Source organism: Clinocottus analis, unplaced genomic scaffold (assembly GCF_023055335.1).
Source record: "Clinocottus analis isolate CAN_PGR_092001 unplaced genomic scaffold, fCliAna1.0.p SCAF_26, whole genome shotgun sequence".
Taxonomy (NCBI): Eukaryota; Metazoa; Chordata; class Actinopteri; order Perciformes; family Cottidae; genus Clinocottus; species Clinocottus analis.
The window spans coordinates 3850262-3877422 of record NW_027175998.1 but is presented as its reverse complement, the minus strand read 5'-3'; the positions used below and the strand labels follow the sequence as shown (position 1 = coordinate 3877422).

Below are 27161 nucleotides of genomic sequence, written 5' to 3'. Positions count from 1 at the left end.
TGAAGGGGCGGCGGGGACGAACAAAGGGCCTCGGCGTTAGCGTGCAGCGCCGATTCTGCGCCGTCTCATCAAAATGAACAACACCATGCCAACAAGTAGACAAAAAGAAAGAAAATAAAAGAAATTGTCATGATTGACACGATGTTTAAAACTTTATTTGTAACTTTGTATCACCGTTTGTGAAGTGAAAAGTACCAAATAAAAAAATAGAAAAGCCAGACTGTCGAATGTGTTCACGGCTTTTTTTTCTTCTTTCGCAATGTCAGTGAATCGCAAATTAAATAAATGTGTTACCGGAAGGAACCGATGACCCCCCAGACACACAACTGTCTCCACAGCCGGGTTGTGTGACGGCGATCCAACAGTTGATTCTTTTATTGCTGGAGTGACCATGCAGACGGGCGTCATTTGGGTTGTTGATCATAAGGCCTCTGAAAGAATGTTGGAAAAAGCACTCAAAGCCTGAAGTGTGTGCATGTGTCCTGTGTGTGTGTGTGTGAGATCTTACACAAGCTCCAGAGAGGTCTAGTCATGCGCTCAGTAGCTATTTAAGCCAAGAGGGGGCCAACGGGCCGACTCTTGGGGGCCTTCAGTTCTGCAGAAAGAGAGGAGCAGCATGCACAGTCAGAGGTAGGGGAAGCTCACATCACATTGCTTTTTCACATAATGAACTAGTGTTAAAAAGCTAACAGTGTGCACGATTGCTTCTGCAACATTTACAAACTGAAACTAAATACGGGACTCATTTACAATCAGGCTGTTGGCAAAAGTTTTAAGGATCTCTGCGAAAGATGGGAACATGGGAAAGCCGTTTTCTTTGTAAGTTGGTAACTTGACTTCAGTAGCTGTTATCCCTGTTTGGTTGAGAAAAAAAATAATTGCATCCGCCCAAAAACTACTACTCACTCGATTCATTCCTTCCTCATCAACAAGCTTCAAAAGACAAGCAAATCAAACTGCAAAAAAAGAGAAAGAAGTAAAAAAAAAAAGGTTGAAGCAAATCGTCGCTGTTGTTGAAAGCATTTCTGAACTTGTAAGAGTCGAGAGCTAATGGCTTTGTGAATTATGAATAATGACTCGCGCTGCCCGCAGGGGCGTGTAAGAAGTGAAGTTTTTCGGAATAACGTTAAGACAATTGGCTTTAACAAGAGAACACAGAGCGGGCGCGCGGCTCTCGGGCTTAATTGAAGTGCATGTCTGCATTGGGTCGACTCTCTCTGCGTGACGGGATCGGCTCCAGCCGCCTTACAACTCCAGATAAGTGCTTTAGAAAAAAAGATGGTGGATGTAAAACACTTCTCAACATGAAAAAAGAAGCGTCGACTCCATCTTTGCGTTTCTAAAATTGCTAACCTCCCTTATCCTGACTTCATCCCCCCCTCACCTCGTGCACCCTCCTCTCCTCCGGATGCTTTTTTTCGGGGGTAGCATGTGGCGAGCGGCCTTCCTGCTGGCGACCCTGAGCGTCGCCCCAACGCTGGCCCAGTTCCCCCGGGAGTGCGTCACCCCAGCGGGGCTGCAGAGCGGCCGGTGCTGCCCGTCCCCCGCGGCGGCGGCAACGGCGGCGGTGGACGAGTGCGGCGCCGCCGCCGGCCGGGGCCGGTGCGTGGCCATCGCGGCGGACGAGCGGCGCCACGGGCCCCAGTACCCTTACGCCGGGCGCGACGACCGAGAGAGGTGGCCGCTGAGGTTTTTCAACCGCACCTGCCAGTGCAACGGGAACTTCAGTGGCTACGACTGCGGGCAGTGTCGACACGGGCTGACCGGACCCAACTGCGACCAGAGGATCTCTGTGGGTAAGAGGAGACCTGGGCCGCTAAGACGTGCTGGGACGTACGGTGGAGAGAACCAGGGCACAGTTGTTGCTGTAGGAAAAGCAGTGTGGTCATTTTTTATTACTCTCTCTCTCTCTCTCTCTCTCTCTCTCTCTCTCTCTCTCTCTCTCTCTCTCTCCTCCAGTCCGGAGGAACATCATGCAGATGAGCACACCTGAGAAGCAGGCGTTTGTGAATGCTTTGGACCGAGCCAAGAGGACGGTCCACCCGGACCTGGTGGTCTGCACACGGCGGTACGACCAGATACACACAGATACATACAGATAGATACACACACACACACACACACACACACACACACACACACATATATGTGTATATATATATGTGTATATATATATATATATATATATGTATGTATATATATATGTATGTATATATATATATGTATATATATATGTATATATGTATATATATGTATAATATACATATGTATCTAGATGTATCTATATATATGTATATATATATATATGTATATATGTATATATATGTATAATATACATATGTATCTAGATGTATCTATATATATTTATATATATATATATATATATATATATATATATATATATACACATAAAGATACATATGTGTACATATATATAGATATACATATAGATACATATATACACATATATATATATATATATATATGTGTATATATGTATCTATATATACATATAGATACATATATATATATATAAATATATATATATATATATATATATATATATATATATATATATATATATCGATACATATGAATACATATATACATATAGATACATGTGTATACATATACAATCATACATGCATATGTATACATATATATACATATATAGAGTGTGTAATATTAAAAAACATATGGTGATGTATTTACTTTCCTACGGAGCACAATTGAAGAAAAACATCCTGAGAAATAAAACTCAGACGCCCTGAAATTTACATATATATATATATATATATATATATATAATTTTGAAATTGGTTTTATTGTAATTGAGAGGGAGATTGATCTCTGCATGACCACCACAGAACAGACAGCCGAGCTTCGCCCAAAGACCTGCCGGCTCCGTCTGCTGCGTTTGGCAGCTGAAAGCCTGAATAGTGCGGCTCTGGGTGACCTCATGCTGTGTTTTAAAAGTTATCAGTGAAATCAAGAAATTTCTGGCGGCGGCTTTCTGCCCGAGCGGCAGCTGGAAGTGTAAATGATCGGTCTGGGCTGCAGTGAAGGGGTTTGTAATCTTCTAAGTGGCAGAGCGCTTTTTTTTTTACTTCAACTGAACATATTCTGACGCGCGCATACTCGACAAATATGAGTTTGGAGACTGTTTCTGCTTTAAAAACAAGACAAACAAGGCTATTTTAAAGACACAAGGTGACATTCACCCTGCTGCTCCCTCTCATCTTTAGGTACCAGGAGGTGTTTGGACCCGACGGCAACACCCCGCAGTTTGAGAACATCACCATTTACAACTACTTTGTTTGGAGCCACTATTACTCTGTCAGTAAGACGTACCTGGGGCCGGGCGAGAGCAGCTTCGGAGGCGTCGACTTCTCCCACGAGGGCCCGGGTTTTGTCACCTGGCACCGATTTCACCTGCTGCAGCTGGAGAGAGACATGCAGGTGAGAATGAAGGGGCGGGAGGTGGAGAAAGAAAAAAAAGTGGAAAGGAGAGGTGTTTTTTGGGGCTGATGGAAGAAGTGAGAGTGGGAGAAAGGAGGATGAAGGAACGAGTGCAGGTATTTGAAGAGATGGAGATGGATTGGAAAGCCATCCTGCAGGAGAAAGGGAGGGGAGGCGGGTGTATACCAAAGGTGGAAAATGGCAAGAAAATAAATTAGAGAAGTGGTGGAAAATGACAGACAGAAGAATGGGAGGAGATTAAACGATTATTAAGGGATTTAGCGTTTTCTTACACATGTGTCCATACGTGAACATCCCTGCAGGACATGCTGGGCGACCCGACCTTCGCCCTGCCCTACTGGAACTTCGCCATCGGAGGCAGCGAGTGCGACATCTGCACCGACGAGCTGCTCGGCGCCAGGAGCTCCTTCGACATGAGCTCCATCAGCTCCAACTCGGTGTTCTCCCAGTGGAGGGTCATCTGTGAGAGCGTGGAAGACTACGACTCTTTAGGCACCGTGTGCAACAGTAAGGACGGCGGCAGCAACATCTAGACCCAACACGACCTCATCCCAACCCGTACTGACGCCCTGGCACACGGAAACTAGGTCAAACGTCAACTTAGTGAAACGTTAATCAAGTTAAATGTAAACTAAGAGTTAAACGTACACTTAGTCAAACTTAAACTAAGTACGTTAACTGAGCAAAACGTACACTCAGTAAAACGTTAACAAACTATATAAACGAAGTAAAGTTTTAACAAACTACATAAAACGTAAACTAAGTATGTAAACTTAGTCCATCTTAAACTAAGTCAAACCTTAACTAAGTATGTTAACAGAGCAAAACGTACAATCAGTAAAACGTTAACAAACTATAAACAAACTCGTAGAATGTAAACAAAATACGTAAACTGAGAAAACTGTCAACTAAGTAAACAAACTATGTACGTAAAGTGAGTACATGAACTAATTATGTAAACGGGGTAAATGTAAACTAAGTATGTAAACTGAGTAAATGTAAACTAAGTATGTAAACTGAGTAAATGTAAACTAAGTATGTAAACTGAGTAAATGTAAACTAAGTACCTAAACTGAGTACATGAACTAATTATGAAAACGGAGTAAACTTAAACTAAGTACTTAAACTAAGTAAATGTAAACTAAGTACGTAAACTGAGTACATGAACTAATTATGTAAACTGAGTAAACGTAAACTAAGTACGTAAACTGAGTAAATGTAAACTAAGTATGTAAACTGAGTAAATGTAAACTAAGTACGTAAACTGAGTACATTAACTAATTATGTAAGCTGAGTAAACGTAAACTAAGTACTTAAACTAAGTAAATGTAAACTAAGTATGTAAACTGAGTGAACGTAAACTAAGTACGTAAACTGAGTACATGAACTAATTATGTAAACTGAGTAAATGTAACCTAAGTCAAATGTAAACTGAGTAAATGTACACTAAGTCAAAGGTAGGCAATGTAACACCAGTATGGAAGCCACATAAGAAACTATAATCTTCAAAAGAACTCAACATAAGTTTGGGACACAAAAAAACCACCTTGTTTTGCATCACACCCCCGGTCACGGCTCGGGTTTACACCGTATTTACATAAAAGCCGTGTGCGTCTCATACAGATGCTAAAGGGTACGTCGCGTGTCGGTGTCAGACAGCGAGGGACGCGACAAAGCATCTGTACCCGGCGCCCCGGGCTGCTGTAGCGCTCTGTGCAGAGGAGCGATGTTGATATACAGCGTAGCCACAGCTGCATCAGAAAAGAGGGCAAAGAGCTCGTAAAGAGCGCATGTAGAACACAAGCTGCTATAAATAATACCTCGCTGCTGTTGTGCCACATTCTATATCGCTCTGCGCTGCCGCCGTTTGTCGGAAACGACTCGATTTGTTGAACAACTTCTTCGGAGTTGATGTGCACATCCGCCCAGCGCTGCATCTTAAAACACTTGGACTTTGAGACGTTTCTTCACCGGGCCTAGTTTCTCTATCGCAGACGTGAGAACACGCAGTTTTACCAAGCGTTAATTCCCAATGGGTCGAGCGGTTCAAACCAGAATAAGGCAACTGTGTGTAACGCACTAACCTCCACTTTACGTGACCAGATTTGCGGGGATTGGACCTCATTCCGCACTGGCACCAGATTACAACTCTAAATCACTACTTTACGCACACTTAATCCACACAGTTTCTTTTTTTTTTTGTGGAATAACGGAAGAATGTCGAACCGCTTTTAGCGCAGGGCTACAAACACTTTAAGAGAGGTTCCTTTTGAACCAACGCATACGTATCAGAAGGGAATTTGACAACAGGTAGAACATGTGAGTGGCCAACGTGTGAGCGATCTGTCTCATTAATCCCCTTACAGAGTCGTGACAGGCCTGGTATTTCCTGCATCAACAAGCAACATCTCGCTAAATGGGTTAAGGGGGTGGCGGGGGGGTAGGGGGGGGGTGCCTCATTTGTGCCTGTGCTCGTTGAAGACAGGAATCTAGCAGTCTTCTGGTTCCTTTGATCTGAGGGAATAATCTTCAAACAGACAGACAGTCTCAGTTATGTAGCCTTCTGTTTGAGTGTGTGTGTGTTTGTGTACGTGTGGGAGAGAAAGTACAACAACAACCCCCCCACCCCACCCCCGAAAAAAAGGAAGAAAGAGATCATGCATGCAAGGAGGAAGAAAAAACATAGTTCTTTTCAGTCACGGGGGCTCCCACTCACTACTGTTGACTTTTAGTGAATAATTTAAGCAGGAAAACCGCCGTCCTGTCATGTTTAAGACTGATCAAACTAGTCTAGTCTAGAATTAGAAAGTAGTTCAGAAACACAACATTTCTAATCATCTGCTCTTTCCATTTCTGTTGGGACCCATGGCCCGAATCTTAACTGCGATGCCCCACAAACCAACTATAGCCATCGCCTCGTCATGCCGCAGTTTATATCCACGTCTGTCCAAAATATCCCCACTTCATCGCGTGGTCCTCTTGGACAACATGTGTTTGGTGAGGTCACAGTGACCTTTGACGAAAGAAGTCTGGTCTAAATTTGAGTGCAAAGTGGATGTTTGTGCCAAATTTGGAGAAATTGCGACAATGTTGAAGGACCTTTGACTGCCTAAATGTAATGGGGTCACCCTTGAGCCCAGGTGGACGTTTGTGCCACATTCCCTGCAAGCGTCCCTGAGATATCGCGCTCACGAGGACGATCTGCGTATTTCATGTCTGTAACGACGCTGCGCAAGAGATAACCGAGAGCGAGATTACCTCTGACCTCGGGTTCTGTCCTTATCCCCAAAGGCACCGAGACCAGCCCCATCAGGAGGAACCCGGCGGGCAACGTGGAGCGCCCCATGGTGCAGCGGCTGCCGGAGCCCCAGGACGTGTTGGACTGTCTGGAGCTCAACGCCTTCGACACGCCGCCGTACTACTCCACCTCCTCCGAGAGCTTCAGGAACACCATTGAAGGTGCAGAGTTGCACGAGGGGTTCGAACGGAGGACGATCAGGCCGGACCTTCCAATCACATGCGGATAGCGCCGACACTAATTTGGTAATCGGAGCTTGAATTTCTTTGCTTTTCCAGGCTACAGCGCCCCCCAGGGGATGTACGACCCGGTGGTCCGCAGCCTCCACAACTTGGCCCACCTCTTCCTCAACGGGACGGGCGGGCAGACTCACCTCTCGCCCAACGATCCCATCTTCGTCCTGCTGCACACGTTCACCGACGCGATCTTCGACGAGTGGCTCGGCAGACACCAACCAGGTACGCCGTGAGCTGGATGCGGAGGTGGGGGGAGTACGGAATATGTAGACAAACTTAATTGCTCTCCTCCTGCAGGTGAAGTGGTGTACCCCGAGGAGAACGCTCCTATCGGGCATAACCGCAGGTTCAACATGGTTCCCTTTTGGCCGCCCGTCACCAACGCCGAGATGTTCGTCTCCGCCCCAGAAAACCTGGGGTACTCCTATGAGGTCCAGTGGCCAGGTGGGTAGCGGCACAAATCCCAATGACCTTTTCATGACACCCTCCACCTCCGCCTCCCTACCTCACCTCCTCTCTTCACCCCAGCAGCTCGTGCCTACACGCTTTCTGAGATCATCACCATAGCCATCATTGCCACTGTGCTGGTGGTGGCGGTGGTGGGCGGCGTCATCGCCTGCGCCGTGCGCGCCCGCTCCTACCGCTCGGCCGAGGCCCTGGAGCCGCTGCTGGGAGAGACGTTCCGAAACTACTCGGACGACGACCGGAGGCTGGACAAATCGCAGTCCGTCGTCTGAAACCACGCCTCTTCCAGCGAGGCCTCAGCATTTGCGCGCATTCAATTGTTTTTTTTCTTACTTCTTCTAATAAAGTCGAGCTGGTTTTGAACCCAGAGTGTGTGTGTCTGTGTTTGTGTATTCGGTATAAATTGTAGTCAGAGTCTGCTGTTGGTAAGTAGAGACTATAGCGGACTATTTATCCCCTTGTGTCCCCTTTATAAGCTCCTAATTATGTGTATTCATGCAGATACAGTTCATCTATCTGTAAGATGAATGGCGACAGTCTTTGACAGGGTTTGATGTTGCTATTCCACTCATTGTGCACTCAATCTGGGCCCATTTCCATGTGAATAATATGCCCTGCTGTACGGTATGAACACACTACAGACGGGTCTTAATATAGAGGCCTTTACTGCAGGCGCAAGTGTCTGAGGCCTGGAGGCTCACCAGCAAAGCACTTAGATGTAATGTTGCTTCTCAGCGATGAGTCACATCGAGTCCTTGCAAATGTCCTCATGTCTTCATAGAAGCACACACACACACACATACACACACATACATACACACACATCGCCCTCATGTGGATGTAACACATTACTGCCGCAGTATGAGTCATGTGCTTGTTACAATCTAAAAAGCCAAGCATTGATATTTTTAATGCAGATTTTATTTTTTTAATATGCTTTTTTGCCTCTGATCAAGAATATAGATCTCTCTCTCTCTCTCTCTCTCTCTCTCTCTCTCTCTCTCTCTCTCTCTCTCTCTCTCTCTCGGAAGAATTTGTGCAAACAGCTGGTCTTAGCACATATAAGTATCAGCACTTTCATCTTAATGAAGTCCATTGATAGAAGACAGCCATGTTGTTTGGCACTTGAAAAGTGCTATGTCTTGCAGTATGGATTTTTTTTCCCGCTAAATGTTTTTGCTAGACTAGAGTTTAATGTCAGGGGGTGTTGGGATATGTAGTGTTTGTCTAATCAGTCAGTAACAGGTACGACTAGACAGTTTCACAACTTACCTTTCATTAACTGAAGTTACACTGAGTTGTGAAATGGGAGATACAAATGTTTTTTTCTTTTTGGAAATCCTCATTTAAAAAAAACATGAATAAACAGAACAATTTAACGGCGAACAAGCTTAGAAAACCGCTTTTGGATGCGGAGAACAGTGTGAGACAAACAACTGAATACATTTTTGAATCAAACTGAATTCACGTGGAAGGAGCGCTTTTCAAAAGCCCGTAACCCGATGAGGCGGCTCCACCGCTAAAGCTGCTACGACGGCGTCTCATTATCTCTCTCTTCGGGGGCGCCGCCGCCGAATAAATTGACGTGACACGAGCGCCCAGCCCCGTGTTTTCTCTGCACCAAATGTCCCATCAGTGCAGCTCATTTGCTCGTGACAGCCTGAGACGTACATGAAGACGTAACCGGTGGCAGCGTCTAACTGCAGCGTGCTGGCGGTAGTGCAGCCCTGCAGGATGTATAGAGGCGACAGCGCTGGACTGAACTGCTTGGGAATGGCATTTTTTTTTGCAATGCATGCTGGTATCTTGAAATATAATCTCATGGGAATGTGGGAAAAGAAGAAGGGAGTTTTTTTTTTCTTGTTTTGTGTGTGTGTGTTGGTGTTGGGGGAAGGTAGGGGAGGGGGCGATCCACCATCAGTTGTCTTGTTCTGTCAGCACCAGCAGGTTACACTGACAGAAAAAAAAGACAATGCTGTGGATTCATCAATATGGGAAGACGTGACAGTCACACACACAAGGAAAAATTATTTGGCCGCTGCTACCCTCCCGAGAAAGAGAGAGAGAGAGAAAGAGAGAGAGGATCATTAGCGCCTCATGACAAGTGTGTGCTCTCTCGTGGAAGTCCTCAAGCTGCAGAAATGCATCACAGCTTTGCAGCCACAGTGGAGAGCCCAAACGTAGGATATATATATATATATATATATATATATATATATATATATATATATATATATATATATATATATATACGATGGAGAGGAGAGGAAAGAGAATTGAGTAAAAACAAACAGTGGATCACTTTCCTTGCTAATGAAAGAGAAACACAGGGAGACTTCAATGCACATGGCCTCCTGCGGCTCCCACGAGGGTTCTATGAAAATTAAATGAAGCTCACATAATGATAAAAAAAAAAGCAAAAAAACTAGTAGATAAAAAGAGTTTGGATTTCACAAACGAAGAAACCATAATATTGTGGGAAACATTCTGTTTAAATGCACAAAAAAAAAGCATTTTATTCATCTTAAGAAGCTCTTCACGCCAGCCTTCAGGCGACGCAATTGTTCATCTGGAGGAGGATAAACCAGACCGCGGTGGCGGGGTTTCAATAAAGCTTACAATGTGAACAGATGGCTTTGATTAATGCGCAGGCTCCAGACAGGATCTCCCTAGATGCCTCCTATTTCCTAAATGAGACATTTGTGTGCAAATGTATTGTTTGTCAGGTTGTCGACAGTAAGTCCGGTAATTAAAGTAGAAGTTCTGTGCATTTATAAGAATACAAAAAGAGTAAAGGAACAGCTCTGCATTGTTCTTTAACTTCAGTCTCAAACTACGTCTGGGAAGTAAACACGTACGTGTATTCAAATACTGTGCTTAGTGTTGAGGTACTTGTACTTCAGCATAACTACCTTCTGCTGGTATAAATATTGGACCACTGCGTTGATTTCTGATACATTTATACTTTGCAGATTAAATTAAATCAACAAATGAACTATGAGCAGAATACAGAGTCAGTGAAATCAGCCCTGCAATATTAAACAAATGAACACATAATTGCATCAATGATTATACTACGATAATGTAAAAAGCCGGTGTTTTTATATTCCTCGCGAGTACTTTTACCTCTGGCGCTTTAGGTGTGTTTTGTGTGGCGTCGACTCTGTCGGGCGTGTCACCGCCGCTCCTGTTGTCACTTTGTGATTTACCGCTGCCCTGTCACTCCGTGATGTACTGCGACACACACTCCACTAAACCTGAGTGATCTTGAATATGTGCTCATGTTTGACAAAGACAGAGAGAGAGAGAGAGAGAGAGAGGGAAGAAGAGAGAAAGAGAGAGAAAGAAAAAAGCATAACCACAACGATAAAACAGCCCCCATGGCAAAAATTCAGCTTGACTTTTTCGGAAATCAAAAATGATGGGGGAAAAAATGTTTTCTGCGTCTTTTCTTGGAGAAACTTAAGCGCAGAGACGTTGTCATTAGACGCTCAGGAACCTCAGATTACCGGGTGACTTCTTCAGTGGGATTTGGACGTCAAACAACAAGATATCCACGAGCTTATCTGACTCTTGCGTCTCTGCAACATCACACACACACACACACACACACACACACACACGCTCACACACAGATGTACATCAGGGAAGGAAGTGAGCAGATCAACAGAAGATGAAGAAAAGAAAATTCTGCATACAAAACTCTAAACAAATGACCATTTAATAAGATCACTCGCAGTACATTCAGTTAACATAACGTGACACAATTCCCCCCCCCGCCACACACACACACACAAGCACACACACACCCCAATGTGTGCTGCGACTCTGGGGGGCTAGCGACATCAATGAGACAAAATAAATGATAAATGTGGAGAAAACATGAATATCACAGTACAAATTAATTCATATAAAACAGGGACGAGGTTTTCTAAATCGACGACACTCCCTAAAAGACATGATGAAAACGGTGAATAAATATGCGAGTCCATCGCACGGATACCTTGAGTATTAAAGACATGTGAAGAACACGGACTACTCGAGCCGACGATGAGCGTGAAGGAAACCAAAAGAGAAACAGTCTTCCAGGAGCGAGCGTCCCGACAGCTTGTTGCCACACAAAAGATTGGCAGAAGCACTTGGCATGTAACGAACAGAAGGACAGCAAATATATATATACGTGTGACGCTGCGTCTGCATGCGCAGGTCGGCAGATTCAGATTATTTTTCTTCGCGGGTTAGTTATTTATTCACGACGATGCTGTATTATATGAACTTATATTAGGAAGACCTTGAACTGGATCACGAGGACTCAATCTAGAAGCAGCAGTTAGCTAGCCGTAAAAGTCGGGTTACAAGCCGCTACTACCTTCAGTGGGTGGCCCGCTAGCTCCCCGCTGTAGCCAGCTAGCGCTGCTGCTACCTCTCCGCTAGAGCTGCTGCTAGCTCTGAATGAATGAAAAGTACTTTATTCCACTGGCGCGGCTGAAAGCTCTCCGCTAGCTGTCTGCTAGCGCCCTGCTAGCTCCCCGACAACCACAGAAGGGAGTGGGACCAGCCCGGCTGGACGTGCGACTCGGACAGCGGAGCTAGCAGCAGCGCTAGCTCGCTGAAGCGGGGACACCCACCGAAGGTAGGAGCGTTTTGTAACCCGACTTTTATGGTATTTATTAGTTGCCTCTGTTGCTTTTAGCATCTTATAGTTACTTAAAATATATATTCCGCTGGTATTAATATATAAAGATATATATTCATGATTGGGATATGAAGATCCATAAGCACGTTAGTTCTAAATAACAACTTCACGGTGCAGCTTAACACGCAGTTAGCGGTAGCATCCCCCCGTCACCTCCAACTAAACACCGTCTACTCTTCTTGTGAGTTTGCAAACAAATCTAAATCACTTCCTCGCGGGTTCGTGGCGAGGCGGCGGCGGCGGCGGCGGCGGCGTTATCTTTGCCGAGGCTACGTCGCGGGAAACGCGGTGACCGCACACGCGCACAAGCGTAGAAGGGAGGGGGGGCGTGTGTTTTCTCAAGAGAGCACTGTCAGCACCACGGTCCCTCTGGTCTTCTTGAGGATGTCCACGGCCTCGGCGTGAGTCACGCCCTCCAGGCAGTGTCCGTTCACGGCGATGATCTGGTCCCCGCGCTTCAGCCGGCCGTCCTCCACAGCCGCACCCTGCAGGGCGCCAAGAAAACGCCCGTCACCGAGCGCACATCGGGGGATTCAAGTCTGCTAAAAGGGTTCATTGCTGTATGATGGAAGTAAAACTGCATTTTTAACTCTTCTAGCCAATTCAAGGGGAATTAAATTCTGCTCTTTTACGATAAGTTACAGCTGATGAAAACCTTAAAGGGACAGTTCACCCACAAAATGATTGTTCTTCTTCCCCGTAGTGCTTTTTACTGGACTATCGGGACCATGTGGCACTCGGGTTGTGGCGCTCAAACTACCGAAAAACCACAATTTGGAAAAGCTCAGCAGTGATGTCTCATTCCAGAAATCATGACCCTGTTACTTAAAGATAATACACTGTCGTGAGCAGTTTTGTGTTGAAACTATTTTCTCTCAACTGTAGTTGCCATATAGTCCCATCAAATTGGAGAGAAGACAGACTCAGAAACTAAGTAACTCACACTAAAACCATCCAGCTTGATAAATTGCACTACAGGTAAGAAGAAAAAGACATATTTTAGATTTTGGGGTGACCTGTCCCTTTCAGCCTCCTGCCATTCATAACTGTGGATTGCAATGGTCTCCTTACCGGGAAGCCCCACGAGAGATCTCAGGTCCTCTCACCTTGTTGAAGACCGTTTTGATGTAGATGGGCAGGTCCCCGTGAGGGCTGCTGAACCCTCCCACGATGCTGAAGCCCAGGCCCGAGGGGCCCCTCTCCAGAGAGACGGTCTTATACGTGCGAGCGCTGCGGGAAATGAAGAGATTGAAACAACTTATACCCTTGTGTGTAAAAGTAGAAGTATCTCATCTCACCGGGACAGATTTATAAAGCACTGTATGTGATATGGATGAATGTGACGAATCCCACAATGATCCATTTTTTTAACTTTTGTGTAATATGCAATAACAGAATTGCCAAACGAAAGCAATTAGGGTCACACTGAATTACATTTGGGTCACTAATGTGCTTCAGTTCATCATATCCTTGATTAAAATGCCAGTTACAAGATTCTGACTCATAACAGTGCTTTTAAATGTTTTGTCTGGTTTGATAAACTGCCAAAAACCAACGTAGAAGCAATTTAGTGTTTGTTTTAGGTCTGTTACTTGTTTGTTTTATGTGACATTTCTGATGTTGTTGTCGTTTTGTTTGAAGTCAGTTTTTTGTGCTTTCACATGAAACTTTGATGCGTCCTGCTCCCAGATAAAAGACATTTTAAATCTCAATGGAAACATCCTGGAGGAAAAAAAGGAAAGCTGCAAGAAACGATGAACAGGCACTGGCGCTGAGGGTACCAGTGAGGACGCCGGTTGATAAGGTGCTGTTCCTCGACCATCGCTGGAAATTAGGAATTGCACATTTTGTACAACCTCGTGTCTCCAGCGTCTGGTGCTGGAGCACTTAGTAATTATATAACGTGCATGATGGCGAAACATTGTCTGGCTCCACACGAGCTAAAAGCTTTGTAATTCATCATCGTGATGTGAAGAGCTCACTAAAAAAAATAAGGCACTAAATTCAAAATGGCCGACAAAAAGCCTACGCCAAATATGTCTGAAACGATGAAAGCAAATTACCGTAAACATCTGAGCAACGAAGGCTTTCCAAATGCTGGAGATGACTTAATGCACATGTTGTACCACTTCCTTTGTCCACTATGTGGCGCTAGTGAACACACAGATTAAAAGTGCTGTTGCTGTATTTCACGTTCAGGGTGCAGTAAAATCTCAAGGCCACAAACACGTGCATAGCAGAGGTCAGCTTGAACAGGAACGCGTTGTAATTTTACTTTACAAGTTTAAGGATCTGCTTTTATAGCCCTTTGAATATTGGAAATTGTGACATTATGAATATCATTATTACATTCTAGCTGACTTTGAAGTCACTTTTCTCCAAAACTATACAGTAAAAGCTCAAGGCCTTACACATGCACATAGCAGGGATCAGCCTGAACAACACTGCGTTGTAATTTTACTTTACAAGTTTAAGGATCTGTTTTTATTGCAGTTTAAATATTGTCCTGTCCCCCGTCAGGACTACTTCTTACTGCTCACTCTCCTGCATGTCACTTTAATAGTACACTTTAATAGTACACTTTAATAGTACACTTTAATAGTACACTTTAATAGTACACTTTAATAGTACACTTTAATCTAATGCATGTTGGTGTTGTTGACTGTTGATTGTCTCGTCTAATGTTTAATGTTATACACCTTCCGCCAACAAAAGAAATCCTTGTTTGTGTAAACATACCTGGCAAATAAACGGTTCTGATTCTGACGATATACACACACTCATATTGTTGCCAAGGGAGCCAGGTTTCTTTTGTTGTTGCCACTGTCCACGTTTCGGAGAATGAACCAAAGCGAAGAGAGTAAAGCTCGGCGGCGGGAGGCTGTCAGGAGAAGCGACTCACCAGAGGTGGTTGTGGAAGCTGCTCGGCGGTTCTGACGCCGCCGCCCGTCCGTCGTTGTGGTCCTTTGTGCTGCACCCACCAGAACCGCCTGCCACCTGGACACACACACACACACACACACAGGATGACACTACCACTACCTGATATCCTGCTGCTGTAATAACAGTCCTTTACGCACAATGTTCCTGTCAAAAGCAGCTGAAATCCAGCTCCTTGCAAAAACAATACCGAGTATTGTTTTTTGCAAAAAGAACATGCAAAAATAACATCTCCCCCCCTCCACCCCCAAGGCTCATTAGCATGAAGACAAAATCAGTGTCAGGTTTACAAATTACAGTATCGCGCTCACATGCAAACCCCTGATAATGAGGGGACGACTGGAACCATTTTCATTCCTGTGTTTATGTATTTAATTATGTCCGGGTGAGTTTTTATTGAAATAAAAAGTAATAATGAGGGCGCATGGCATGGTTCACTAGGGTGGGGGGGGGACTCGCTGAAATTATCACACAAATGGACCCGCACAGCACTTTTCTAGTCTTCCGACCACTCAAAGCGCTTTCACACTGCATGACATCATTCACCCATTCACACACAGATGGGAGGAGCCACCATGCAAGGTGCCGCATCAGGATCATCAACCATTCATACTCAGGAGGCGCAGCTGCGGGAGCGATTTAGGGTTAAGTGTCTTGCTCAAGGACATGTCGACATGGGCTAACGGAGCCGGGGATCGAACCGCCGATCCTCTGATTGAAAGACCACGGTCGCCCCGGGGCGCGTCCCGGCGTGACGTCACCTGCAGATGGAGGGCTCCGGTGGCGTTCTGCAGCAGGACTCCAGCCTGGGCGGCAGTCATTCCCTCCACGGACACATCATTGATGCTGAGGATCCGGTCTCCTGCCTGACACACACACACACACACACACAAGCTGTCTTTTTATGATTCGACAAAGCCTTCTGGATGTGTTTGTGTGTGTGTGTAAGATGTATTTCCTGCCCTGTATACTGTGTAAGCGCTGTGGTTTGTAATTTTCAAAGACACTGGTCTTTATCCTCCTCAATCTGGATCATAAAAAGGAGGCAACAGTCATAATTAAAATCTTTACCCTCCAATGAAGTCATTACACTTCATTTCACTGTTTACCAGCAGCGAGCGCGCCGCCCCTCCCCACCTGGAGTTGATGTGTTTTGGCAGCCAGTCCATCGGTATCCATGGTAGCAATAAAAAGAGGCACGTTGTCATGGGGACTGCCCGCTCCTCCTGCTACACTGATGCCCAGGGAGTCACATGACCCCTGTGGTGATACCACACACACACACACACACACACACACACACACACACGATAAACACCTAATATTACATACGTCTGGGGTCCAGATAGGTTTGTTTCTCTATAAACACAATCAATCAATCAATAAATCAATCAATCAATCAATCAATCAATCAATCAATCAAGCTATCTATCTATCTATCTATCTATCTATCTATCTATCTATCTATCTATCTATCTATCTATCTATCTATCTATCTATCTACATATACATACAGTATACACGCACACATATATATGTATATATATACACACACAACCATATAATGGCTTCTGAAATGCATGTACAAATATATATTAAAAGTAATAAATACTCATAAAAACAAGTATATTCATTATCTTTTCTCGCTTTACCTTTTGTATGAAGACTTGTTTGGCGTCAGGGTCGTCTTGAAAAGCTGTGGAAGGAAAAAGAAATCAGCTTGAATATATGAATATAATAAAAGCATTGCTTCCACGTATATATATATATATATATATATATATATATATATATATATATATATATATATATATATATATATATGTGTGTTATTTATTTGCTTTGAGGACAGAAGAGCGACTCACAGTAGCTCCCCGTCCTGTTGTCTGTCTCCCTCTGGTGGCCGAGTGAGGCATCGCAGCCGCTTGAGTGGGTCACGGTGGAGCAGTCGGAGTCTTCGCTCTGGATAAAACACAACTTAAAGTACTCCTAAGTTCACAAAGTGCCGTTGTTAACATCGTGCATATCAAGAGTCTTTGACAACATTGAGCCTGACTCTCTGCGTGATAAAATTAAAAACACATCGTTTTTCCATCTTTTCTCTGGTGGCCTGTCGCGGACTACAAACAGACATCTTACCTGGCTCTGCTGTGAGTACTGCAGCCCAGCTTTGAAGCGAGCCACCTCCAGGTGCACCGCTCCGCTGCAACCCTGAGAGCAAATCACACGTTAGGTCTCACATAAGAGGACGAATCTGAGTTGAAAACATGAATAACGACCAACCCCCGACCTGCAGGAGCTCGTGCGCGTGTTCCTGCGATGCCGCGCGGACGTCCTCGCCGTTGATTGACAGGATCTGGTCTCCGAGCAACAACCTGCCATCCGAATCCGCTACGCCTCCTCTGATGAGATCTGACACAAAGATGCCCGTGTCATTACTGTTGGGGAGAGAGCTGAGGTCAGGAGCGTTTACGTGACCTGTGCTGCTGCTGTTTAGCACAACGTCACACTCCATTGGGCAAATTACGTGTCCTTCACCTTATTTCTTTATTTATTTTTGACAATAACGGACCGTGTTGTGACGGAGGGCCTGACCTCTAACGGCTCCAGAAAACACTTCAGATCTTGAAACAATTGAAATGATGGTTAATAATTATTTCCCTCTCCAGTATGAGTCGATTAATAAAAGAGTAAACAAAATGTATGGAGGTAAATAATACCTTTAGATAGTACAGCAAAATGACATTTTGAATTTTGGACTTTGTACTCTGACATATGGATTATGCATAAAGTTTATAGTAACTTCATTATGTTGGTCCTCCTCAGTTGCTCTCCCTGAGGTTTCCTCCATCTTTTCCCTGTTAAAGTATTTTATTTTTAAGGGGTAAGTGGGGGTTGAAGAGGTCGTAGGCTCGTCGTATGTGATATAGACTGTTCAGCCTGGAGGCGAATATATGATGTGTGACATAATTGAGAGTGGATTCGGGTTCATTTGAGGTGAGAAACCGGCCATATACTTGTGATTAATCGCTCTCTTTTAATATCGGGGCGTGATTCTCTAAATGCATGGGCTAAACTTTACTTCTCAGCTATAACTCATTATCACAAGGCGCCCTCCCCCCTCTCCCTTTACCCCCAAATGACCTGAAGCCACTAAATGAATCTGTTTCCCGACCACACTGTGAAGAATACCTCTTCCCCACGGTGGCGAACCCAAGCCCCTCCCCTGGGCGGGGCCTCAGCTCCAGGCTGAAGACGTCCCACAGGTCCTCCTCCCTGTAGGCCTCCTGGTGCCTGAAGACGCACATGCGGACGCGCTGGGTGGTGAGCCGCAGCACGCCGATGGCCTCGTCGTGGGTGGCCTGCCGCAGGTCGATGCCGTTGACCTGTGAAGACGAACGGCATCAGCAGATGGGTCCTTACAGGACGACTCATGGCGAGGAGCGCGTTTATTGTGCATGCGGATTTGCTTTTTCGGCTTTGAAAAACACACGGGGAAAGGGTTGAAGTTCAAAGACAACTCCCAGACCGGACGCCGCCGCGCTAACGACACGTCAATCACAAGCGTCCGCTGCTTTCTGGTCTGTTGGACTCGAAATGAGCCATCATTTTTACATTATGCTGCATTGAGGAAGACTTGAAACTGGAGATTGAGACATAAACTCATAGACTTCTATCCAATCTGACTTGTTTTTTAAACCCGGAGGAGTCGCCCCCTGCTGGCCGGTGGATAGAACGTTGAAGTTAAAATCACTTTTCAGAGCTGGAGGTTGCCGCTTCGTCGGCGTTAGAACATCTCGCAGGATAACAATAACAACTAATAAGTGCAAATAAATACATTGAATATCATTTAAAATCTCTTATAAAAGTGTGAGAAATCAGACATACGTTTATGCATTCACTGAAATAAACTTTATGAACACCAAAATAAAAGAATAATGATATAATTTCAGCTTTATCGTGATGCATAAAGTGTTACGATAATGGCAGCAGAGTGCGTTACCTCTAATAGGTGGTCTCCAGCCTGCAGCCTCCCGTCTCTCTGTGCTGCTCCTCCATCGTTTACTTCGTGGATTATCACTGCCCCCTAGTGGAGGGGAAACAGAAGACACCTATTAATGCAGATCGTCCAATCCAACTCAATTAAATCAGCATTGAACTACTTAGTTTATTCACAATACAGCTCACTGACAATGCCCGAGCAGATGCGTTGTATTGTGAAGAAAACACACACACACAGACCTCCACTGTCTCATCACGTCATAATATTCAGGATAAATGAAGAGCTGATGCCCTCACCAGCAGGGTGTCGCATCCCCCGACGATGCTGAGGCCCAGGCCTACGCTCCCTTTGCAGAACTCGATGGTGGTTTCGCCGCCGGCCGCAACCGGGCCGATCAGGGGGTCCGACGTCGCGGGAGCCGCCCCAAGCCAATCGGAGCGCCCCGCGGGAGAGGTGGGCGGGGGAGGGAAGGGGAGCGGGAGGGAGGCGGCGGGGGGGAGAGAGCGGGGACGGGAGAGAGCTGGAGAGGAGGAGGAGGAGGAGGGGGAGGAAGGGCTGTTGGAGCGGCCCACGGAGACATCGGCGGTGACCCGCCGGTCCGGAGCCAAACTGGGCACCTGGACGCAGAGAGGGACCCGTGAGTCATACGTCGTTAAATCAGCTGGACATCGAGTGTGTGTGTGTGTGTGTGTGTGTGTGTGTGTGTGTGTGTGTGTGTACCTTGGCCGCCACAGGTTCATCACCCGTTGCTACGACTCTGTCTCCAAGCTGTCTCCTGCCGTCCTGCAGCCGGACAGAAACAATGAAACGCTAAAAAAAAAAAAAGAAGGGATGAAAGTACACGCCGCGACAGAAGAATGAAGAGGAAGCGAAATTAAAAATCAAACACACCCTCAGGACACTTATCTGAATAACCCCGGGGGGGCTCTACATGAAAGCTTATTCGCACATGACGACATCGCTATTAAAACACGACAATCATCACCTCTCGGTTACTTGCAGTCGCAGCAGAGAGGCAGAGAGACCGGAGTCTCGTCACCTGGTGATTTACAGCCGCGTGTTAATGCGCCGCGTTAATGGCTCGTTCTTCTGATTGATTATTGAACGGCGAAAGTCCCAGACAGGCCATTGAGGCCTTGATAGACGGCAACAAATTATAATAATCTGATGAAATGATGTGCTGGAATAAATCTAAAAGTCTGTGATGAAGCCTGAGATGACACCACTAAGAAATAGATATGTATTTAGAAATATATTTAGGACTCTTTTGTGAGGTTGTGATGAAATGCAGCGATGAATTATATTTATTCTTTCTAACTACTTTGGTACCTTACACTTCAAGTCAACGTCAGCTTGGAGAGAAATATTCTTTTCTGTCTGTTTTCACATTTAATACAGCTCATAAAATATGATGCATTTTTACAGTTATTTTAAATTGGCTCCACTTTATCCAGCTAAAACATCTAGAGCTGCTTTCACCTCAACGCATCAGTAATAATAATTTAATAATGTACCCTTAAACTTCAACAGGGGCCGCACATATCGCATATTCATAATTGGCTCCCCCCCTGCAGAGAGAAAGAGAGAGAGAGAGAGAGAGAGAGAGAGAGAGAGAGAGAGAGAGAGAGAGAGAGAGAGAGAGCGGACGACGCGTGGGCGATCAGACCACCGAGCTGCGATCACCTCACACCACAGGACGGGGCGTAAAAGGGGAGGAGCCAGACTTTATTTTATGAAATGTATTTCATATGATGATTATGGCATCTATATGGAAGTTAAAAGTGGTCAGAACAAGATACAGTACGCATTTTAAGTTGTGGCAAATGCCTTTTGGTCAAAATGTGTTCAGTGACACAATGAGAATACAATATTTCATATCATTTTTATGTATTTATATATATATATGTCAATATTTGATGTACACTTTAAGCTATCCAGGTTGTATTTTCAGCTCTATTTTTACGCTTTCATAAAAACAAAAGAAATGGATTATTGTAATATAAAGCACTATGTATCGCATCTTTACGCAATATATCACGATATATATCGAATCATGACCCGTGTATCGCGATACGTATCGTGAGCGGCTCCATGAAGGAATAGTGTGGTCATCGCTGTGATGATGTCATACTTTACTGGCTCCAGCGTGCCGGACCCCCGCTTCGTCCCTGGACTCCCGGGCTGCCGGGCAGAGGCCGAGACCTGTGTGATCCTGGAGGGAGGTTTATTTTTATTTTTTTTAAAAGAAAAGAAAATAAGCAGAAAAAAAAGATTTCACTTTGAAATCACATTCCCACCAACGTGGCGGCTCACTGTTATTCAGTGGAGAAGGTGTTGCACCTGAGGGAGGACGCGCTGCCGCACGGCCGTGACTAATCCCTCGCGCCCGGCCGCGTCCTCGCTCCATGTGGCGGACCCCACCTGACCCACAGCTGATTTATTCCTATCAGAAGAACAGAATGTTAAAGTGAATTTGAACACTGTGTCTACATCCATCCATCCATCCATCCATCCATCCATTTATCCATCCATCCACCCACCCATCCATCCATCCATTCATTCATTCATCCATCCATTCATCCATCCATTTATCTATCCACCCATCCATTCATCCATCCATCCATTTATCCATCCATTCGTCCATCCATCCATCCATTCATCCATCCATTCATCCATCCATTCATCCATCCATTTATCTATCCACCCATCCATTCATTTATCTATCCACCCATCCATCCATCCATCCACCGATCCATCCATTCATCCATCCATTCATCCATCCATCCATCCATCCATTTATCTATCCACCCGTCCATTCATCGATCCATCCACCCATCCATCCACCCATCCATCCATCCATCCATCCATCCATCCATTTATCCATCCATCCATCCATCCATCCATCCATCCATCCATCCATCCATTCATCCATCCATCCACCGATCCATCCATTCATCCATCCATTCATCCATCCATCCATTTATCTATCCACCCGTACATTCATCGATCCATCCACCCATCCATCCACCCATCCATTCATCCATCCATCCATCCATCCATTTATCCATCCATCCATCCATCCATCCATCCATTCATCCATCCATCCATCCATCCATCCATTTATCTATCCACCCACCCATCCATCCATGCATCCATCCATCCATCCATTCATCCATCCATTTATCCATCCATCCATCCATTCATCCATCCATCCGCCCATCCACCCATCCATCCATTCATCCATCCATCCATCCATCCATCCACCCATTCATCCATCCATCCATCCATCCATCCATCCACCCATTCATCCATCCATCCATTCATCCATTCATCCATTCATCCAAATGCAAACGACACCCTCAGAAAAAATAATAATCTGAAACTGCTTCTGCACCTGATGAGGATGATCTTGACTTTAGCCGGAGCGTTGTTGATGATGGTGGAGGCGTTCTGGTGACTCCGGCCGTACAGGATCTGACCGTTGATCTGGAAAAAGAATCACGCATCGTGTACCGTGTCGTCGCCGACTCCTTCCTCTCACGCCTCCTTTAAATCTCCTCATCACCTCCTTCTTACGTGGCGGTAACCCACCCCATCTTGGCCTCCTTTAAAAACTCTCTCATCCATTTTTTTCCCCACGCATCCTCCGTACCTCCAGCAGCTCGTCCCCGACCCGTATCCTCCCGTCCAGACCGGCGGGTCCTCGGGGGTCGACGTGAGCCACGTGGACGCTCATCCGGGCCCTGGAGCCGTCCTTGTTGCCCGAGAGGCCGATCCCGAGGCCGAGGGCCGCCGGGTCCTTCTCCAGCTCGATCATGTGGAGCTTCCCGGACAGGCTGCCGTAACGCTGGAGCATCTTTTCTAGTAGAAAAAAAAAGGAAGGGCGAGAGTTAACAAGGAGTAAAAATGGCTGACGCCGACATTTCACGTCTAAATAAAGCAGCGCGTGAGTGAGGGATGCCGCAATATCTTAACTTTACGTGGAAAAAGAATGGTCACAAAGACCGCCTCAAGCTGCCTCTGGTGTTTATTTGACCCTGACGGATCTACATCTCCGAAGTGCCGCGTGTGTGCGGGCATGTTTTCAAACCTCCTCATTGATTTGTAAAGATCCAGCAATATTGCCGACAAACACAACATCACGCCAACAAAAGGAGGCGAAGGATACGGCGACGCGGACGCGGCCGCAAGCGATGCATATTATGTGTAAAAAATAATAATTATCAGCTTTTAAAAGCATTCAACGGGAGAAGAAGTGTACGTGACCCATCTGTTGAGAACCTTGAGGATCCGCGCAAGTCGAGGCGGATGCTGCATGTTTACAAGAAAACTCCACAGTGCACTTAAACCGCTGCAGGTGCACAAAGAAGCAGGCGCGGCGGAGGAGGGGCAGGGTGGCGGAGGTCTGAGTGGCTCCCGCGAGAAAGGCTCGGTCGAGGCGTCGCATGAATACCTCTTTCAAACAACGGACCTTGAAATCGTGACGGTTCAAGAGCGACGTCTGAAAGGCGAGCGAGACTCCCGAGTGAAGTGTTTTCGGTTCTCTTGTGATGAGGAGTGTGTTGTCTCTCTGGGGGGCCGGAGGGCATCACGTGGCCTTCGCCGCGGGAAAGTGGCCCCCCCTGAACTGATAATCAACAAGGACGGGGGAGGGTGAGGGTGAGTGTGAGCGGCGTCTTTGGTGACGCAGACTTACTCCTGCCGGTATCGCCCTCGCTCTCGGCCGCCGTGGCCGGCGCCGCCACGCTCCTCCGATCCGTTCCGTCGGATGTCGACGAAGGCACCTTGGGAGAGAGCGTTGCATTATTGAGCGAGGCGGAGCTGGAGATGCCTCCGAGGGGGTCCCCTCGGGCTCGAGTTGGACGACCCCCGAGGCTCAATTCGGTAAAAAAAAAAAATATATATATACAACTGACTGAACTGAGGCTGAATTAATGAACACGGTGTTTAATGTCGGCTAAAAATAACATGAAAGATGACCGAAATCATGCATTATTTTGTAAGCGATTAACAAGCGGCATAGGAAGAGAACTTCAAAAGAACACGCCGTCTATTTGGAGAGTTACGCATCTCCACCAAAGGAGCAAAACAAAAGGGCTCAAACAAGTGAGGTAGCTGCGAGGGACTTTGAACTGCGTTCTATCTCCAAGCATGCACATTAATTGAGGTTTTTTCCTGTTTTTGGGAGGGTGGTGGAGGGGGGGAAGTTGGCTTAGCACGAGGCTGCTTTTAAGATGGTGCATGCCAACGATAACACACACACACACACACACACACAGAGTAATGTACCAACCTTAAAGGGGGTGGGAGTGAAGGGGTTTGTGGGGGAGAGGGTAAGGAACCGACTGAGAGTCTCTGCTTCCTACGATCAGGAGGGGAAACAGATACAGTTCCAGCGAAACATCAATCTACGCCTCAAAAAGAACACATCATTCATTTTAGAATAGCATGGGGGCGTTATTGACTCATCCTATATATGTGTATGTCCATAAATATATATATAAAATACACACTACAGCCACACAAAGCCAAACATCAGTCACAGTGTGGGAGCAGAAAGTGAGGGAAAAGGATTTCACAGCTTGTCATCTGTTCCAGTGAACTCTAAAGTCACGACATTGAAAAACAGATTTTTTTTTTTTCTTTTTCAGACTTTCCGTCGGGCGAGGAAACGGCGTAACATTTTTTTGACACAATGCAATTTTCTTTCTTTTTGAATACTACATTTCCGCGTGTGAAGATCAAAGTGTTACCTTGCCGCCGTGCGAGTTCGACTGGGGCGTCGGGGTTCGTCTCTCGTGGTTGGCGAGCATCGGGGACTGTGGGCGAGAGAGAGAGAGAGAGAGAGAAAGAACATGCCGAGAGGGAAGGTGAGCGTCTGAGCGGCGGCGGACGCGTGCGGCGCGAAGGTGTTTTTCAGTCGGAGCGTATGCTTTGTGCCCAGAGGACTTCATACTCACATGCAAGGAAAACTCCCACGCACGACACAACTGAAAACTTCAGATTAGAGTTCTCTCCGACAGATTATTTTCAGTACCTGAGATCTGTGTTGTCCGGACTGCACCAGGAAGACCACGGAGTCTCCGGCCCTGCGGATGGCCTCCACCGCCTGCTCGTGGCTGGCATCTCTTAGGTCCACGCCGCACACCTTGGACAGGTCAACACACACACACACACACACAGCAAATACTGTTAAAAAAGACATTCCCACGCAGACCCGTAGTTGTCTTTTTTAGTGCAAAGTCCTTCAGCAGATCAATGGTGGACATCACATAGAAGTGTGCATCATCTAAAAAATGGGATTTCTTTGAGAAGCAGCTCAGCAGCGCGTGTCAAGTTGTTCTGGTCGAATTCATTGATTTAAATGAACTGTGAAAGCGTAAAAGGGCTGAGCGCACAATGCTGGGATCCTATGACGGTCGTTCCCGTCGTCACTTTAGCATTTGTTACACCGATTTGGAGCGAATGTGAAAAAACATTTTTCGCCACTCAAGAAAGTCCTTTCAAAACATCACAATGAATCACCAAGACCTTGAGGAACAGCATCGGAAAAAAAAGAAGCTGTGCTGTGATTTGGTTTCAAAAGCTTTTGACATTTGGAGATTTTTGCAAGAATTGCATTAGATGGGGAGTGCTTCTGCTGCGGCGACCGCTCAGAAAGCCTTCAATGCCACCAAACACAGGAGAGCATTCCTCCCCTGAATGCCCCAGCTCTGCTTTGAGGTCACAACACTTCATACAGTGACTGCAAGTTTAAAAAAAACCCATCACGCTACAATAAAATGGCGCCTGTGGAAACCATCACCATCACATGAATACAGCTTTCCAGTCAATGACTGTGTTTCGCTTACATTTGATGCCAGTATCTATCTTAAAGTGTGCCACAATAATTTACAACAGAGTCTGTTGTAAATTGAAATGAAATAAACACCTATCTTTTTAGGAATGAGATGGCAAAACAGTGGCAAGCTAGCTACCGTAAAAGTCGGGTTACAAGTCCCCGCTGTAGCAAGCTAGCGCTGCTAGTAGCGCCCTGCTGTTACCGCCCGCGTCCCCGCTGCCTTCGGTGGTTGTCGTAGAACTAGCGCAGAGCTAGCAGAGAGCTTTAGCGGGGAGCTAGCAGCAGCGCTAGCTGGCTACAGCGCGGAGCTAGCGGAAAACTCTCTCCGAAGATAGTCGCCGCTTGTATCCCGACTTTTACGGTAATGTGTAACGGTTAAATTATGCTGATGAAAATGCTTAAAGAGTTATTTTTCAGTTAAGTTAATTAGTACGTTCTAGTTCTAACACCGATGTGTGTGTGTGTGTGTGTGTGTGTGTGTGGGTGGGATGGAGGGGGCCTAATTGCTTTGCATTGTGCAATCCCTCCTACTTTATCATGACAATAAAGCTGAACTTTGACCCGACAGTAGCTGGCGGGATGGAGTGAACAGAAGTTTTTTTTTAGGTTATTTTAGTGAACATGAGGGTTCAGCACTGGAACATATTGTCATCTTTCAACACAACAGACACCTCAGACAATACCAGATTATTGCACGAGTGGCCACAGCGCGCATGCAGACAATCTCTTGTGTGTAGAAGCATAAACACACAAACACAAACACACACACACGCACCTCTAGTATCCTGTCTCCGGTCCGAAGGGTGCCGTTATGTGCTGCCGGGCTGTCGAGGAGGATGTGCTTGACGAAGACTCCCCTCATCATCTCTCCGGTGCTCAGTCTCCGGCCCATGCCTCTGCCTCCCATGATGCTGATGCCCAGGGACCGGCCGGGCGCTCGCGTCAGCCGCACGCTGCAACACAAAGCGAGGCGTAGCCGAAAGCTAACGGGTGTGTGTGAAGGTGAAGGTGGACGCACCTCCTCCTGTGTGTCTGATGAGGACCTACTTTGGTTTGAAACGTCACGATGGAAATGCACAAAGCAGGGGGATTAATTCGGTGGGTGTGCTCTTTCTTCAGCTTCTATCCGCTGCTTAGACTTTCGAAGATTAAGTCAAAACAATAGAATATCATACCTGCCGGGGAAGAGGCACACAAAAGCC

The 27161-nt window shown here is 46.0% G+C and overlaps 2 protein-coding genes across 2 annotated transcripts in view; one reads left to right on the top strand and one right to left on the bottom strand.

Annotated features, from left to right (window-relative positions):
• Positions 1-1429: 1429 nt before the first annotated feature.
• Positions 1430-7825, top strand: tyrp1b (tyrosinase-related protein 1b). Its single transcript, XM_068591955.1, has 8 exons — positions 1430-1796; positions 1960-2068; positions 3246-3459; positions 3783-3987; positions 6772-6939; positions 7057-7236; positions 7312-7458; positions 7546-7825. The coding sequence occupies exons 1-8, from the start codon at positions 1430-1432 to the stop codon at positions 7749-7751; spliced, it is 1596 nt and encodes a 531-aa protein (XP_068448056.1). The 3' UTR covers positions 7752-7825.
• A 4264-nt stretch (positions 7826-12089) lies between these two features.
• The window catches only part of si:dkey-92j12.5 (multiple PDZ domain protein), a 37449-nt gene continuing 22377 nt past the window's right edge, over positions 12090-27161 (bottom strand). The window contains exons 23-44 of the mRNA XM_068591890.1: positions 26735-26912; positions 25156-25266; positions 24872-24937; positions 24412-24480; positions 23815-23902; positions 22771-22979; positions 22513-22604; positions 21459-21561; positions 21250-21330; positions 19839-19901; positions 19415-19735; positions 19119-19202; positions 18308-18501; positions 17406-17553; positions 17255-17326; positions 16981-17077; positions 16768-16811; positions 16253-16375; positions 15877-15981; positions 15078-15172; positions 13282-13405; positions 12090-12660 (exon numbers count right to left, since the gene is read on the bottom strand). Coding sequence (XP_068447991.1) covers positions 12514-12660; positions 13282-13405; positions 15078-15172; positions 15877-15981; positions 16253-16375; positions 16768-16811; positions 16981-17077; positions 17255-17326; positions 17406-17553; positions 18308-18501; positions 19119-19202; positions 19415-19735; positions 19839-19901; positions 21250-21330; positions 21459-21561; positions 22513-22604; positions 22771-22979; positions 23815-23902; positions 24412-24480; positions 24872-24937; positions 25156-25266; positions 26735-26912 — 2614 coding nt within the window. The 3' untranslated portion in view covers positions 12090-12513. The remainder of the gene's footprint in view (positions 12661-13281; positions 13406-15077; positions 15173-15876; positions 15982-16252; positions 16376-16767; positions 16812-16980; positions 17078-17254; positions 17327-17405; positions 17554-18307; positions 18502-19118; positions 19203-19414; positions 19736-19838; positions 19902-21249; positions 21331-21458; positions 21562-22512; positions 22605-22770; positions 22980-23814; positions 23903-24411; positions 24481-24871; positions 24938-25155; positions 25267-26734; positions 26913-27161) is intronic.

Bases quoted from the DNA above. Each gene is read 5' to 3' on its own strand.
- tyrp1b (XM_068591955.1), top strand. From the start codon at position 1,430: ATGTGGCGAGCGGCCTTCCTGCTGGCGACCCTGAGCGTCGCCCCAACG. The intron at 2,069-3,245 runs GTACGACCAGAT...TCTCATCTTTAG, and splicing joins CTGGTGGTCTGCACACGGCG to GTACCAGGAGGTGTTTGGAC. The intron at 3,988-6,771 runs GTAAGGACGGCG...TTATCCCCAAAG, and splicing joins TTTAGGCACCGTGTGCAACA to GCACCGAGACCAGCCCCATC.